The sequence below is a fragment of the Eretmochelys imbricata genome, chromosome 14 (assembly GCF_965152235.1).
Source record: "Eretmochelys imbricata isolate rEreImb1 chromosome 14, rEreImb1.hap1, whole genome shotgun sequence".
Classification (NCBI taxonomy): Eukaryota; Metazoa; Chordata; order Testudines; family Cheloniidae; genus Eretmochelys; species Eretmochelys imbricata.
In genome coordinates this window covers 7,376,051-7,391,313 of record NC_135585.1, presented here as the reverse complement: position 1 = coordinate 7,391,313, position 15,263 = coordinate 7,376,051, and the positions used below count along the sequence as shown (strand labels likewise).

Below are 15,263 nucleotides of genomic sequence, written 5' to 3'. Positions count from 1 at the left end.
CAGAGATGAGTGACCTTCAGAATCGATCACTGTCTGAATTCCTGTAATACTTGAACAACAAGCAGGAGAGGAACATTTCTGCCTGTATTGCCAGCAATCTTCTATCTTCTATTTACTAGATCAGAGTAAACATGAAGAGTTAATATTTACAAACCTTGCGGTTGTCTGCTTTGTTTAAGAGAAGAAACAGCTAGTTTAGAGTCATTTTGGAGGCTTGTGAACTCGCAGCAATGCCCACTGTGCTGTTCTTGTGGATTGTTACTCTAGCACACGGTGCTCTTGCAGAACATGGTAAGTATCTTTGACTTTTGCATAGCAAATAACGTTCTGTGTTGTAGATAGACGGTGAGGATGGGAGCACCTTGGTGGTGAGGGGGGTTTTGCGGAATCTCTGGGTGTTCTCAAGCAGTTGGAAAAGTCTGGCCAAAATATTAGTTTTCAAGACAAATGCTATCACCTTGTACTGCTTCTGTAGGCTGAGCGTATGGCATTGCACATATCAGGGGATCCTTGTATTTCACTGTTCCCCCGATTCCCCAGCTTCCTTTGTGCCATCCTACCATCATTCTCTATTTCAGGGACTCCCTGCAACCGTCCCACTCCCCCCTTCTCTGTGTCCTCATAGCATCCCTCCACCCCCATACCAGGATCTTCCATTCTCCTCACAACACGCCAGGAGCTCTGTGTATCTCCTGTCTCCCACTCCCCAATACCATTGTCCCCTATACTCCCCCTTTCCAGGGGTTTGGTGTGGGCCCCTATTCCTTCTTTCCTCCGCATACCCCTGCCTTCCCACCATGGCAGGGGTTCTGGGTGGGCCCCCCATTTCACCTTCTGCCACATGTCAGGGGCACTGTATGTCCCATCTGTTGTGTTAATTTAGACAGAATAAAGGACCTAAAGAGTTAAACATTATAGAGTTTTAGACAAGGTTTAGGGTTTTGTATACAGATACCTCAGCTTGCTTAGTACCATGGCAAACACACCATTAAAAATCTTTTCCTTTTTTGTATCTTTAATAAAAGGTTAAAACCATTAAGGCATTTGAAATGTAAAGTATTAAATATGACTTTCATTATAACATCCCTTGTTTCCACTTCTTTTAGACAGAAACCCCCCTTTATCTGAAAGTCTCTTAGATGGTAACTGTCCTATTGGTGGAAAAGAGAAGTTAATTGAGATAGGCTGGAACTGTATGATTGCTGCTGTTAAAGTCTGAGCCCATTTCTCAGAAGATAAAACAAGACCAACCCACACTCAAAGGGAGAGAAACGAATAGAGAGGGTAGAAAATGCAGCATCTGTCTCTGGTGTTGACTCCCACTTGCAACCTCGCTGCTGGAAAAACACTGGCACAGCACATGATCTTATCAGCCACCCTGAGCCCTGACAAACTTGGACAAGCATTCGGGCTCTTTTGGGCATTGCTTTTGGGTGTCTTTTTCGGGTCACAGCTTACAGCAGTTTTACAAAATATGCAGTCTTGGCCAGCAAAACCAGACTCTCATTAGAAGGAAAAAGGCGAGAGCTAGGAAACTGAAGAAATAATGTGGGGAAGGAAAAGCCGAACAAGAGTGGGTGTGAGAGACAAGGAAAGAACACACAAGGGGGTGAGACAAGGACAAGACCACACAAAGGTGTTTGTGTGACAGACAGACAGGCAGAGACACACACACACACACAAAGTCTCACATCCCAGGTGGTGGTTGGGATTCCGCTGGGTTGAGGTGGCAATGTCATCTGTGTTCCTTTCTCTGGCCATGTCTGGTCAGGACCTCTTTCACGGTCAGGATGAAAAAAGGGACTGGGTTCCAGAAGATGGTGGGGGTGGCAACCATGATGGTGAAACTTGCGCCAGTAGCCAGTTTTTCTCTCCAAAGTGTTTTCTTTGTACGACTCTTAAAAATGACGGGGAGGAATAGTCCAGCCTCTTATTATTTTGTTTACCGATTAGGTCTAATACCCGACACACCAATTTTGGTTCTTTGACTTCTGGTTCCACACTTTTCCTGTTTCAAGGCCTGTGTTAAGATCATGCCTGGTAGTTATATCAGGAGGTCTTTTTGTTCGGACTAATTCAGTCTGTCTCTTTTTTGCGTCTTTTCCTATCAACATTTGTTGTTGTAGGTTATTGTGACATTTTATGAACTTTCACTTGCTTTTCACAGTTGAGCTCACAATTAGGGTAAATTTGTATGCCCAACAACTCCCCCATACAATTGTCGCCCTTTTTTCCATCCGTGGCAGGGGGTTTGGGTGAGCCCCCCTTCCCAGGGTCCTCCATTCTTCCCGCCCATGCCAGGGGTTCTGTGTGCACCCCGGGCCAGCTCCAGGCACCAGCATTCCAAGCGGGTGCTTGGGGGGCAGTTCCAAAGGGGTGGCAAATCGGCAGCGGCTTCTCCCCTTTGGGGCTGCGGCGGCAGTTTTTTTCACTGCTTGGGGCGGCCAAAACTGTAGAGCCGGCCCTGTGTGCACCCCTCTTCCCGCCCCCCAGTTCTTATTTCTTTTCTTTCTGTCTGGGAGATAAATTATTCAGGGTGTTGTCATCTTAAAACTATCTTGGGAGGATCAGCAGAGCGAAGATGGGGGTGTTGTTATTTTGAAAGGTGTCACTGGGTGCCAGCACGTGGTTCTTTGATCTATGAACAGTTACAGAAAGACAACTGGAGAAATGCCTTTGAGCTGAGTAGAAGACCTCTGTGCTTGAGTTTTCTGAATTGTACAAACAAAAATCCTCTGCCCAGGATTTTATATATATAACTAAAGCCTTTTATTGTAAAGTGCTTCCTTTCTTCCAGTTTGCCCCAAGCCCCGTGAAGTGCCATTTGCTACAATTGATGTAGACAAGAGAATATATGAGAGAGGTGAAGAAATTATGTACACCTGTGATCCTGGTTATAGCCATCAGAGTGGCTCAAGGAAGTATACTTGCCCTTGGTCTGGTAAATGGCCTATCAATACAATGAGATGTATACGTAAGTAAATCATAAATACTTAAATACATAAATATAACCTAGATGTTATATTCTGCTGCTGATAGACTATGCATTGGTTTGACAGGCTTTTTTATGGTTCATGTGATATATCTAGCTACAAAGCTGTGAAGCCTTTATTTTCTGTGTTCTTGCCTTTACATTCTAAGAACTGAGCGCAAAGCTGAGTTCTTAGATTGTAAAGTAAGCAGCCATTTTGTTCTCGGGGTTGCTGCTGTTAGATAGGAGTTGCACACTTCACTCTCTATTGAGAGCTTTACTTTTGTTGTTTCTTGTTGTTGATTCCCTTAATCCAAAATAAAAGGTGTTTAGATTGAAATTATGTGGAGTTGTTCTTTATACATTGAAAACTGTAACTATTTATGATATTTATAACCAAAATTTAAACTCAGCTGTTTCATCCTTAAAATTGGAACGTTCATTTATTCTATTGTTTTAAAGCATGTAAGTAAAATATTGATGGTTTTGAGTTTAATGACATCTATAGAAATATATTTTTGTTTACAAAATTCCATTATACTTAAATGGACCCTGACAACTTTAATCTTTATTGACTTCAATCACAGACAAGTTATTTATATCACATGCTTTGCATAGCCCTTAATCAATTGTCAGAGCTAATTTAATTACTAAGAACTTTGAAACTATCTTAAATGTATTTTGATTTCAAATATAAAGTGTATAGAGTGATGAAAATGTGTACAAAGAAGTGAAGAAACTTGAATGACACTAGTCATTAAATGCTCTAAATACTGTGACTGCTTTATTTTATATATCATGAAATAATATTATCCTCTCATCTTTAAACAACAGCAAAGAAATGTCCCTATCCTGAACCCATGAGAAATGGAATAGTTCATTTTATAGACTTGAAGTATCAAAGTTTGATACACTTTTCATGTGAACCAGGGTAAGTTCTCACTCACCATGCTGTTAAAAATAACTTCAACATAGAAAGGTAATAAACTAGATCCTCTGGTTTTATTAATTGAGAAAAGCTACAGAAATAAAAATGATCCATTTCATGTATTATGATGGTGAACATAGGTATTGCTATACTGGATTAGACCAATGATCCATGTAGTTAGGTAGCCTATCATTGAAGCCACTAGCAGAAATTTCAGAGGAAATTGTTAAACACCCATTGTGGACATTGACAGAGTTACTTTGTTATGGAATGTGATAGTATTTAAAATACATAGTAAATAAAATGAACAGACTTTTAAAGAACTAAACCAGGAAATTGTTGCACTTTCCACATAAAGTATTTCTAGAAACACAGTGTCTTGGTTTTATTATTCTCAGAATCCCCAATATTGGTTCCCATAGACATCCATCTTATTCAGCTTTCTTGTTATCTCCAAGTCTGGATAACATAGAGGAGTTATGTGATGGAGAATAATTCCACCTTGCATGCTATATAAGATGATCAGGCTAAACCCAAGCAGCAAGTTTAAGGCAAAGGAAGATGAAAGCAGTGTTTCAAAGTTATAAGGAAGCTACTGAGAAATGTGGTCTGCATTATTGAAAAATTCAGGCCCCAAAGCAGTCATCATCCATTCCTTGGAGTGTCCCCAACTCATCCTGACAATCAGTGCACCTACAGGGATCTCTGCTCAAGGGAAGGATAAATAACTCAATTTAAAATGCACAAATATAAGTGAAAGCCAGTGAAACTGCAAGCTAGATTGAAAAATTAAAACAAGAAAACTGTGAGCCCCTAATTAATAAGAAATCTGCAATAGCCTTGGAAAACTGAAAAATCAATGAAAGGATTGAGAATAATGGCAAAAAATTTCAGAATGACTGATGCTTCCACCAGAATAACACAGAATGATGTGCGTGATCACTTAGGGGCCACCTGTTCCCACTGAGTCTGCCCATGGGCTTCAATGGATGTTGGATTGGATCATTAAGAACAATTCTTGGTTTTGTTAGTCCATGCTGAAATTCCCCTGGATTTCAATGGGATGAGGATTGTATCTTCCACCTTAGTGAAACTGGGGAAGATACAATTAGGGGGATGACAGCTAGAGCGGACATTGAGACCCCATGAATTGAGCTGACAAAGAAATAGGGCAGATTTCAGTCCCCATGTTAGTACGATATTCAATTCAAATCAACAAGGTGATCTCCAGACCGCGTCACTCAGATTGAAAATGTGGGAAACAAGGTCATATGGAAATGACTGTGTCAGAGCTTTTGGAGCTGCTAAACAACTGATTAAAAAAAATTCTTCACTTGGTAGGTGCCCCAAATAGTCAAGAATTGGTGTGGAGGACAGGTCTCTCTCTCTCTCTCTCTCACTCACACCCTGTTTAACCTTGGCCATAGCTTAGCGGGGGCTTTTGCTACTCCCAAGAGAATGACTCACAGAAATGGAACCAGTCAAAATGGCAGGGCTGATTTTATGCAAAAAAAAAAAAATTCTGTGCCACCTTCTCCCCCCTTTGTAAATCCCCTTCATACAGCATGAGATGAACTCCTGCATCAGAGACCGCTCCATAACAATCTAGGCTCTTGGGGGTTGACAATATTGCTTCTATGTCTTTCCCTGAACAGTGAATGAAAATTCGAGGTTAACCCTAATTTGGTCTCCCTATGCAGCAGTGCAATACACTTTTACCCCGGGTTGGCTGGTTTGAAAAAGTGCTGCCGGTTTTGGAGATTAGAATAAATTCAAAGGAATTGGCTAAGGAAAATACAGAGGCAGACGTTTGATAACAGCACTTTGAGCGATACATAAAATGGTGTTTCAGCAAGAGCCGTTCCCGTGTTTTGAAGTGCTGTCGCGTAACATTAAAACATGGAAGAAATCTGTAGAAACAAATCACTTGCGTGAAAAAAAAATGTAGGTAGACAAAGTTTAAAAGAAATATCCTAACAAAATATACCTAACCACGCTTTCAATGTGCAAATGAGCAGTCACCCATCAAGCAACCTGTTGAAGTATGTAGTTATATGTTGTGACTGCACAGTGGATCCACTCACAATTTTTGTGGATTCAGCTAAGGAGGCCTGCTGAATGTCTGGCTCTAAAATAAACAACACACAAAATAGGCTGTTCAGTGCGTGCTGCATCATTAGTATGTCATCAGCGCACTTTGTATCCAATGTTTTTATTATTTGCATAGCACCTTAGGGTGTGTGCCAGAGGGCAGCTGGACCCCGAAGTGGTCAGGAGTTGTGCTGACCTCTGAGAGGTTCTGAGAGGCAGTTAATTACACCAGAGGGGAGCACTCTGGTGCGATAAAAGGAAGCTATGCCTGGTGGTGGCTAGCTAGGGGAACAGAGGCTCCTGGGGAGAGGAACAGTTCCCAGAAAGTAGGAGAACATGTCTATGGAGAAGGCTTCTCAGGGGAAGCTGGTGATGGAGGTCACCAGCAAAGAAAACCAAATAAAAATGCTCCTGGGTGGGAGTAGTTGTGACAAGAAGGGACTATGAATGACAAATCTCAGAGAAACCTGGCTACTTTGAAAGTGTTCACTGGGCAACAAAAGCCTGGGGAAAAGAGGAATTTTATGTTATCCTGGGGAGGGTCAGCCTCTGTGGGAAGTTTGATGCAATAGGAGAGACCCTCCCCCAGCTAATGACAAGACAGCCCTGACTCCAGAAAAGGGTTCTGGGTCACAAAGGCCTCACAGATAAGGAACCTTGGACATAATTAGCATTGACAGACAAAGGCTGACTCAGCCTCCTTCCTGTCCTGCTACAGATACTGAGGGAGAGGCCTATTTACATGATGGTTCTGTCTTTGGGGTTGAATAAACTAGACCCCTGAAGGGGTGCTGTTCAATGTACAAGCCTCACTGGCCTTATTAAAACCCTCACTCAGGGAAACTGAGGCAGACACAATGGCAATACTGCACCAAGTCACCTGGGTGATTTTGGGGTGATGGCCCCCATTACAGTATACTTGACAATGGAAAAAAAACCCACATGGAAATAAGAGATCCTTCCCTAAACAGCTTAAAGCCTAAAAGTATCAGAAGAAAGAGAAAAGGAGTACTTGTGGCACCTTAGAGACTAACAAATTTATTTGAGCATAAGCTTTCGTGCGCTACAGCTCACTTCATTGGATGCATTCAGTGGAAAAAGAGAGAGAGAGAGAGAGTCAGAGGGGAGGATAGTGTTGAACAGGTGTCTAAGATCAGTATCCAAATGAAACAAGTAAGTTTTGGGGACAGACTTGGAGATGGATAGGACAGTCACTCTTCTGCAGGAGGGAGCAACATGAGAAAGGCATGAAGCTGAGTGTGGAATGAAACATAAGAGCTGAAAGCTGAGAGGATTCTGTAGAATCTATGCTATAAGAAGGGGGCATAGGAGGAAATGAGAACTAAAATGTGGGCAGGGTGGATGGAGCTCTGAATAGCCGTGTGTGTATTGTGACAGGGTCAGGCCAGATGGCTACAGGAGAGTGATCCTATTGGGATCCAGGAAGTGGGTGGGCAGAAGCCTCCCCACCACAGCCTCAGGGGAATGATCGAAGGTAGATATATTAGCCCCAGATTAAGCAGGTCCCTTTTCGCTGAGTAAGATAATGGGCTGTTCCAGAACAATCAGGAAGTTGCTGGAACCAATTGAGGCAGGCTAATTAGGACACCTGGAGCCAATTAAGAATCTACCAGAATCAATTAGGACAGGCAGGCTAATCAGGGCACCTGGTTTTAAAAAGGACTCACTTCAGTTCGTAAGGTGTGTGCGAGGAGCTGGGAGCAAGAGTGTGCAAGGAGCTGAGAGTGAGAGTGAGTGGGTGTGGGTGTGGGCGTGGGTGTGGGCATGCCGCTGGAGGACTGAGGAGTACAAATGCTATCTGGCATCAGGAAGAAGGTCCTGTGGTGAGGATAAAGAAGGTGTTGGGAAGAGGCTATGGGAAAGTAGCCTGGGGAGTTGTAGCTGTCACATGGCTGTTACTTTGATGGACACACTGTTTCTTGTATCACCATAACACTAGTACAGCATAAAGGTATCACTTCTTTGTAAGGTATCCATCTAAGACTACAGATACAAAGATATCTGGACAATAGTCAGACAAACATGTGACTCACCTCATTTGTTCATTCCACTGGAATAATTCATTAGCAAATATTTTTCACCTGTGACATTCGCGGCTGAAGCACAGCCTGGAATTCATTTCTGTGTGTAAATCAGGGCTTAATTTGTGCCAGGGCTGAGCCCTGGCACCTCTGGGCTTGGCAGTTCATAGTCCTGGCACCTCTGGGCCTGCTGCATCAGTTATGAATGTAAAAAAAAATTCTTGAGCCCTGGCAGCTAATTGCTTGAACCCCGGCACCTCTTTCATTACAAATTAAGCACTGGTGTAAATGATTTCATTCAAGCTGCTCCTCTGAGAAACACAGTATAACAAGCAATAAATAAAGGCAACTCTGACATTCAGTATAATAATGGGATTTGATTGATGGACTTCATTTTGCTAATGATAATTTGCTGATTTCCAGCTGTGTAATATAGAAATGACAGAAACAGGATGAGCATTTCATTAAAACTCAGTGTAAATACTTTCACTAATATAATCATGGAAGTCTGGAGATAAGGACATTAGAGGGAATGTTCATGAGAATTAAACTGGGCTAACTGGTGTCTAACTGGTGTCTATGGTGTCTACCCTGAAGTATCTGATTTTAGACAAACAGAATCAATGTACTTGTCATAGATAACTGAGCATTGCTCCCCAGAAACCATTTATTGTACCATCCACTGTATTAATGACAAATCAATATTCTTTACTTGCATGTATACACTGTATTAATCAATTATATAAACCAATTTGTCAAATACTATATATAGTTGAATGTGGAAGGCATCGGCCTCATATTCGTTTTCTCCTATTGTGAAACCATGCCTTTTGGAAACTTGCAGTGTTAGTATAGAGCCAATTTTTTCAGGTTTTAATCAAAATTCCCATTAAAGTCAATGGGTGTTTGAACTAGGGAAGGATTCCAGGATTTGGACCATACGGTGCAGTGCATATCTGCTTGCTAGGTCTTTTTCAGAGAAGTACCAGTCCCTCTTGTAAAGATTATTTCAATTCTGCTACATGCAAATGGTCTCAAAGCTTGCTTATAAATGGGTCTATTTCTTTTCAGATACATTCTCTATGGAGCAAACACTAGCCAGTGCATGGCAGATGGACAGTGGAGCGGAAAACTACCTGAATGCCAACGTACGTGTCCCATATATAAAAGAAATTCTCTGGGCCTTATTCTTATTTACAGTCAAGACTTCTTTATGTTGTTTTGGCCTTTTAAAGACGCGTAAAGTAGGCATAAATATATTTACATCCACTCCAAGGCTTCTTAGCAGTGCCAGAGCAGTGTAGAGGAACTCAGTGTAAATAAGAATCAGACCTTCTGTCTTTGACATGGAGAGAAATAATGGTGGGATCTTCTTCTTCTTCTTTTTTTTTTTTTTTTTTTGATGTGTGCATTGTAAAAGAAGTGTAGTTTAATCATCTGTTTAATAGAATGGGAGTCTGGGACTCCTGAATTCTAATACTAGAGCGGAAATGATGTTGATTCCCTGGGGAGTGGGCAGGTCACTTATCCTCTTTGCTTCAGTCTCCCTCTCTCTAAAATTAGGATATTCGGGAAACCCTGCAACTCTGGTGTAGGTGTTGTTTTGCCATAATTGACCCTTCATAGACATAGAACACTTTGATGAGAGAAGTACAAATATGCATTAGGGGGCTTATTCCTTCACCCAGTTACTTCCCTGGTCCTTCTCGCATGAACAGAGAGCAACAATACCCCCGAAGTCCAAAGGTGCAAAGAATTCGATGTTTATTGGGGTGAACTTCCAGCAAGCATGATTCCAGTTTTCTTCCTTAGTATCCTCCTTCCCAGCTCTGACACTACAGAGCCTTACACCTGTGTCCCTGTTCCCATTCCTACCCTTAGCCAAACATGATTCCAACTTCCTTACTCCCATTCCCTGTTCCCATTTCCCCCTTTAGCAAAACATGATTCCAATTTTCTTACCCCCATTCCCTGCTCCCATTTCCCACACCCACATGCCCACCCACACCCACATGCCCATGCCCACCCCCACCCAGTCACTTCCTCATTGACTACAGATTATATAGTAAAACTTGAGTTCTGCTTAGCTATACCTTAACCAATCATTTTCCTGAAATTTAACTAACCAATCCTAACATATTGTAACATGATTATGTAACCAATTATATCCCACCACCTTAATTAGTTTACACCCAGCAAAATTAATTATACAGCAGACAGGAACAATCACAGAACCAGACAGAGATTATACAGACAAACAATAGCAAAGTGGGAACTACAATGACAAGACAACACAGAAGTGAGGATTTCACATCCCAGCTATTGATAAGTGAGTTCTTGCCAGACAGGATGCTATCAAACTAAGTTTCCTTTTACATTTTCTAGGCACTTCCCTTTCTCTGGAGGTGATAGGAACTATCAGGACAGGATTGTATTCCTAACAGCCGAATAGCACCTTATTTCAGTGTGACTAGTTTGGAATGTGAGGATGTGACTGTTTGCTTCCCAGCTTATGGCTGCCTCTGCTGCTTAGCCAAAGGCCTGAGCCCAAGCACAGGGCCACAAACTGTCACAGTAAGAGAAGGCCCTTACACTGGCAGACAGTGGTTTTGATTCTTTCTTTTATACCTCTGGAACTAGCCAAGTGATAAGAATACACCTAAATTCTTAAAGTACAGGCCTTTGCAGACAGGCCTGAATATCTATATAACAATATGCTGTAATGGTCTATGTATTTTTATATAATCTGTAAAATTTTACAGCAATCCATGAATTACAAATGTTGATGCCACTAAGCCTTTTAATCTTATTGCTTTGGCAAATATATTTCTCTGTGATGTTGTACATAATTCCATGATGGGCATAGTGCTCGTTCTGTGTGATGTTCCTCAAGGCAGCGGTAACAACTAGGTCAGTGATTCTCAGACCTCCGTGGTTCAGGAGCCAATTAGCTATCAGCATTACCCAAAAGAGCCACCGTAGTGTGAATTCATTGTTTCATATACTATAGTACTATATATTCCTATTTAAACAGTATGATGGGAAATATTTAGTGTGTGTGTATCTGTGCATGTGTGTGTACATATATTTTTTATTTATTTCTCACAGCAAAATAACTGACCAAGTATTATTATTTTATCAACAACAATTGGTTAATAACCTAGACTGGTTAATAATTAAATCACACAGTGTTTTAATGTGTGCTGCAAAGAGCTGCAGGAGGCACATTAAAGAGCCACTTGCAGCTCTGGAGATTCAGTCTGAGTATCACTGAGCTAGATTTATAACCTATGTGGAATAATGATGCTCTGTTTTTTCCAGCTGTGACATGTCCTCCTCCCTCACTTCCTGAATTGGGAGTTATTTCTTACCATAAGCTAACGCCTGGAAATGAGTCTGTCTTCCAAGATATTATCCGTTTTGAATGCTTACCATCTTTTGCGTTGTTTGGAAATGAAACCGCTACTTGTATGGCCAATGGGAGCTGGAGTGATATCCCAGAATGCAGGTGTAAGTAAATATATTATCACTAATTTACTTTATTATTATTATTATTTATTTTATTATTTTAAAAGCTTCTTAGAATAACATGTATGAAATAGCATGAACAATAATTTTTTTTAAAATGGGCTATCTTAAAAAGATACCAACCTGTTAACTCATACATTGGATAGACTAAAATTCACCCTATTCTGAAAGGCAGAATCGTGAATGAAAGCAGAGTGCTGATAATGACCTCAAGATGGCACATTTTGTAGAACAAAACGCTGCTCCAAGGTAACTATAACTTATGATGTTAAGTTTATGCAAATCAAGAGCAACTTCCACTGGTATGAAAGCAAAATCTGGCTCATGAACATATTGCACTAACCAAGCACTAGAGGTGAATTATTTCATCAATTTAAGAAATAAAGGACTAGACTGTCAGTTAGTAACTCCAGTTGGTAACCCCATTCGCATAACTCCATTGACTTCAGTGGACCTGTGCCAAATTCCACTATTTTAGGATCTGATCCATAGATTATAATGAAAATATTTCTAAACAAAATAATATTTTTTCTTTCCAACATTTTCACCTTCTCTCATGGTGTATCTGTGTGAAAGAGGAACCAAAGAAAGTTTCAAGGTTACCATGTTTTCCACACTATACAACATGTCTTAAACTTCCACAACAGATGCAGCTTTGTTTTTTCTGCAACAGATGTACAATGTCCACATCCAACAGGGATAGAAAATGGATTCGTAAATTTTGCAGTCCGCAGAACCTATCATTATATGGAGAGCGTCGATTATGGCTGCCAGCCTCATTATGTGCTAGATGGACCAAGGGAATCAAGGTGTGAAAAAACAGGTCGCTGGTCCACCAAGCCATCATGTAAAGGTATGAATATATATATACTCTGTATTAAAAACCATCTATTGACCTGTATTGTGTTAAAAGTGTAGCTGTCCATCATGGGAGATGTCTTTGTTTTGAGATGGGCCACTGTTACAAGGCAGAAAGTACAAACGTTTCAAACTGGGGTCTGTAATAAAACATGAAATGATTATCTGCTTCAAAATCTGACCTCGTGTAAGAGGATACAACTGAATAGACTTCAGTGATCATGCACCTATTTCCACTACATCTGAATTTTCTCTTTTCCCTCATCTTTCTCATAACTGAATGAAAACATTTTACTCTGGTCAGGCCTACATTAGAAACTTTTGCTGGTGTTGCACTGTTGCTTAGGGGCACTTCCCCCTCCCCCACCACTTTTTTTAAAGAAACGTTTTTATACTGGCAAAAATCTCAATGTAAAAGCTATACCACCAAAAGCATGTTTTATGGTGGAGTAAACTGTACCTGCACTAGAAGGGTTTGCCAGTATAATTACACCAATAAACCTTTTCTAGTGTAGACCTGGCCTCACTAGTGTCCCCCATTTACTGTGATCAGAAGTAACATTTTCTGTGATTATGTCACTTAATTTGTTTTCCATCAATATTTAGACCATTTGAAACATATTCACACTTCTAAATTATGAAAAGGGTCAAAGATGCCGTTTATTTGGATGTTCCGAAGTAAAGAGACACTCACAACTGACCTATGGAAACCAGGCAATTAACCACATTAATCAAGTACACGTATTCATCTAAACCAGCATACTGCAATAAGTCACAGGGCGGGATTTTCAAAAACACCTAAGCATGCTTCAAAGTCACTTAGCCCACTATCAAATATCCCACACAGGGTCTGAACTCCACCTAGCTAGGCAAGTGGACAGACCTGCATGGGCCACATGGTGGTGGTTTACCTCCAAATGTTATTTTTGTATCTTCTTCAAAAGACCTGGCCCATTCAGTTTTTAAACAGAGCTCTTATTATTCAGAAGTACCACTTACAAATTAATTGTTTTTCAGCACCGTGTAAAATACCAGTTAACAAAGCCACAGTGTTATACAATGGCCGGAAGATAAAAGTTCAGCAAGACCTCAAGGAAGGAATACAGCATGCTGAAACTATTTTCTTTTTCTGCAAAAATAAAGAGGAAAAGTGTGGCTATACCATACCCACTCAGTGTATAAATGGCCAACTCACAGTCCCTTCCTGTTTCAAAGGTATGAACCAGGCTAATTGCACAAGAGCTTCCAGCTTGGGAGAGTGATAAGACCTTGATGATATGGGTGGTGTTTTCACTTGAGGGCTAAAGCATTTTGGCTTGGAGAAGAGTAGTGGAAGGTTTCAGTGGGAGAAGTGGTCCCAGCTATGGAGAGTATGCCCAGCAAAAGTCTTCTATGTCAGGGAAGTGCTCTGTGGCAGCTTTGTCTGTAGCAGGACTGTCTAGGATTTGGGTGGGATAAAAAACTAACAGGGCCATGGCCAGTGAATCTGTGACTTCATGAGTCGACTGGTCAAAACTCTCCATGGAGGAGGATTGTAGGGACCATCTTTATGGGTTTGAGACCCTGGAACATTGTATTCATTCCTGGGGAAGAATGCCATCCTTGCAGTCACTTATGCTGGATCTATTTATTCAGGATTTGCATGGAACTGTGGGGAGGAGGGATCACGGGCTGGTAATCCAGTTATAAATTTTTGACATCAGGATCACAAAGTGATCGATGGCTTCACTGTAGAATCGAGGCTGCAGAAGCTGAGCTGCAAATGCAAAATATTTCAAACAGAAATAGTTTGAAAGATTCTGGCTGCTAACTTTATTAGCAGTCAGGGAAATATGGCAGTTTGGTGGCAAGAGGAAGTGCTTTGTATTTAAGTTATTCTTGTATTAAATTTCCCCCCACAAAAAGTTCCTCTTTAAAGCTTCATGTCATTTGAAAATGTGGGGAGAGAGAGAACCCCACCATATGCTCAGTGTGGAAATGCCTGCTCTCATATTTTGCATGGCTTGCATTAGCATCAGATGATGGATGCAGCTGTTGCTGAAACGGGCCCTCGAAAGGTATCTTTCTATGGCTCCAATAAAGTACTGCTAAAATTTACTACATAGTATGCCTCAGGATTGTAACTTATTTCAGTTGTTTATATATTTTAAAGAATCTCATCTAGATTTGTGACTTCATGTTTTTGACAGAAATTGGTCGTTTTGAATCTCTTTGGAAAACGGATCCAGCAGATTTGACACCATGTGATGCCTGAAGTGAATTCAAAATAACAACATAGTTCTGTTAACTAAATGTTTTATTACAACAAAATTGTAAAAGTGGAAAGGAGGTCCCAAGGAGTTTATTCCTCCCTTCCCCTTCAAACAGTATACTCTCATTGCCAGTCTATTTCACAGTCTAAGATAAAATGTTGTTACAAATTCTCTCCTGATATATAGCTGATGTGTTCCTTTGCTCACTTTCCTCTCCCACTTATTTGCAAGTCCCTTTCAGACCATCTGAAGCAATACCTCTCCTTTGGTGTTTACACTCTTTCATGTACTTGTAATTTGTTCTCACATCTCTGGCCATACACCAATGTAGTCACTTTTCAGTAAAGCTGTAGTGGATACTTATTTCTTTTAATATTACCTGGTCATTAGTCAAATTCTCTAGCTCTTTCCTTTTTATCGTTTACAGTCAGTTTTAACTGTATCTACACAGTATTGTACCTTTCCTCATAAAGTGTCTTTGAATGGTAATGGTGGCATTGCATCTGAAGAAGTGGTTTTTTTACCCATGAAAGCTTATTCCCTAATAAATCTGTTCGTCTTTAAGGTGCCACCGGACTCCTCATTGTTTTTGT

At 40.8% G+C, this 15,263-nt stretch overlaps 1 protein-coding gene across 1 annotated transcript; it reads left to right on the top strand.

The window, feature by feature from the left end:
• Window positions 1-230: 230 nt before the first annotated feature.
• On the top strand, window positions 231-14,672 carry APOH (apolipoprotein H). The gene is made up of 8 exons (XM_077834329.1): window positions 231-291; window positions 2,798-2,974; window positions 3,806-3,902; window positions 9,104-9,180; window positions 11,354-11,542; window positions 12,234-12,413; window positions 13,436-13,633; window positions 14,608-14,672. The coding sequence occupies exons 1-8, from the start codon at window positions 231-233 to the stop codon at window positions 14,670-14,672; spliced, it is 1,044 nt and encodes a 347-aa protein (XP_077690455.1).
• The last annotated feature ends 591 nt before the right edge of the window (window positions 14,673-15,263 follow it).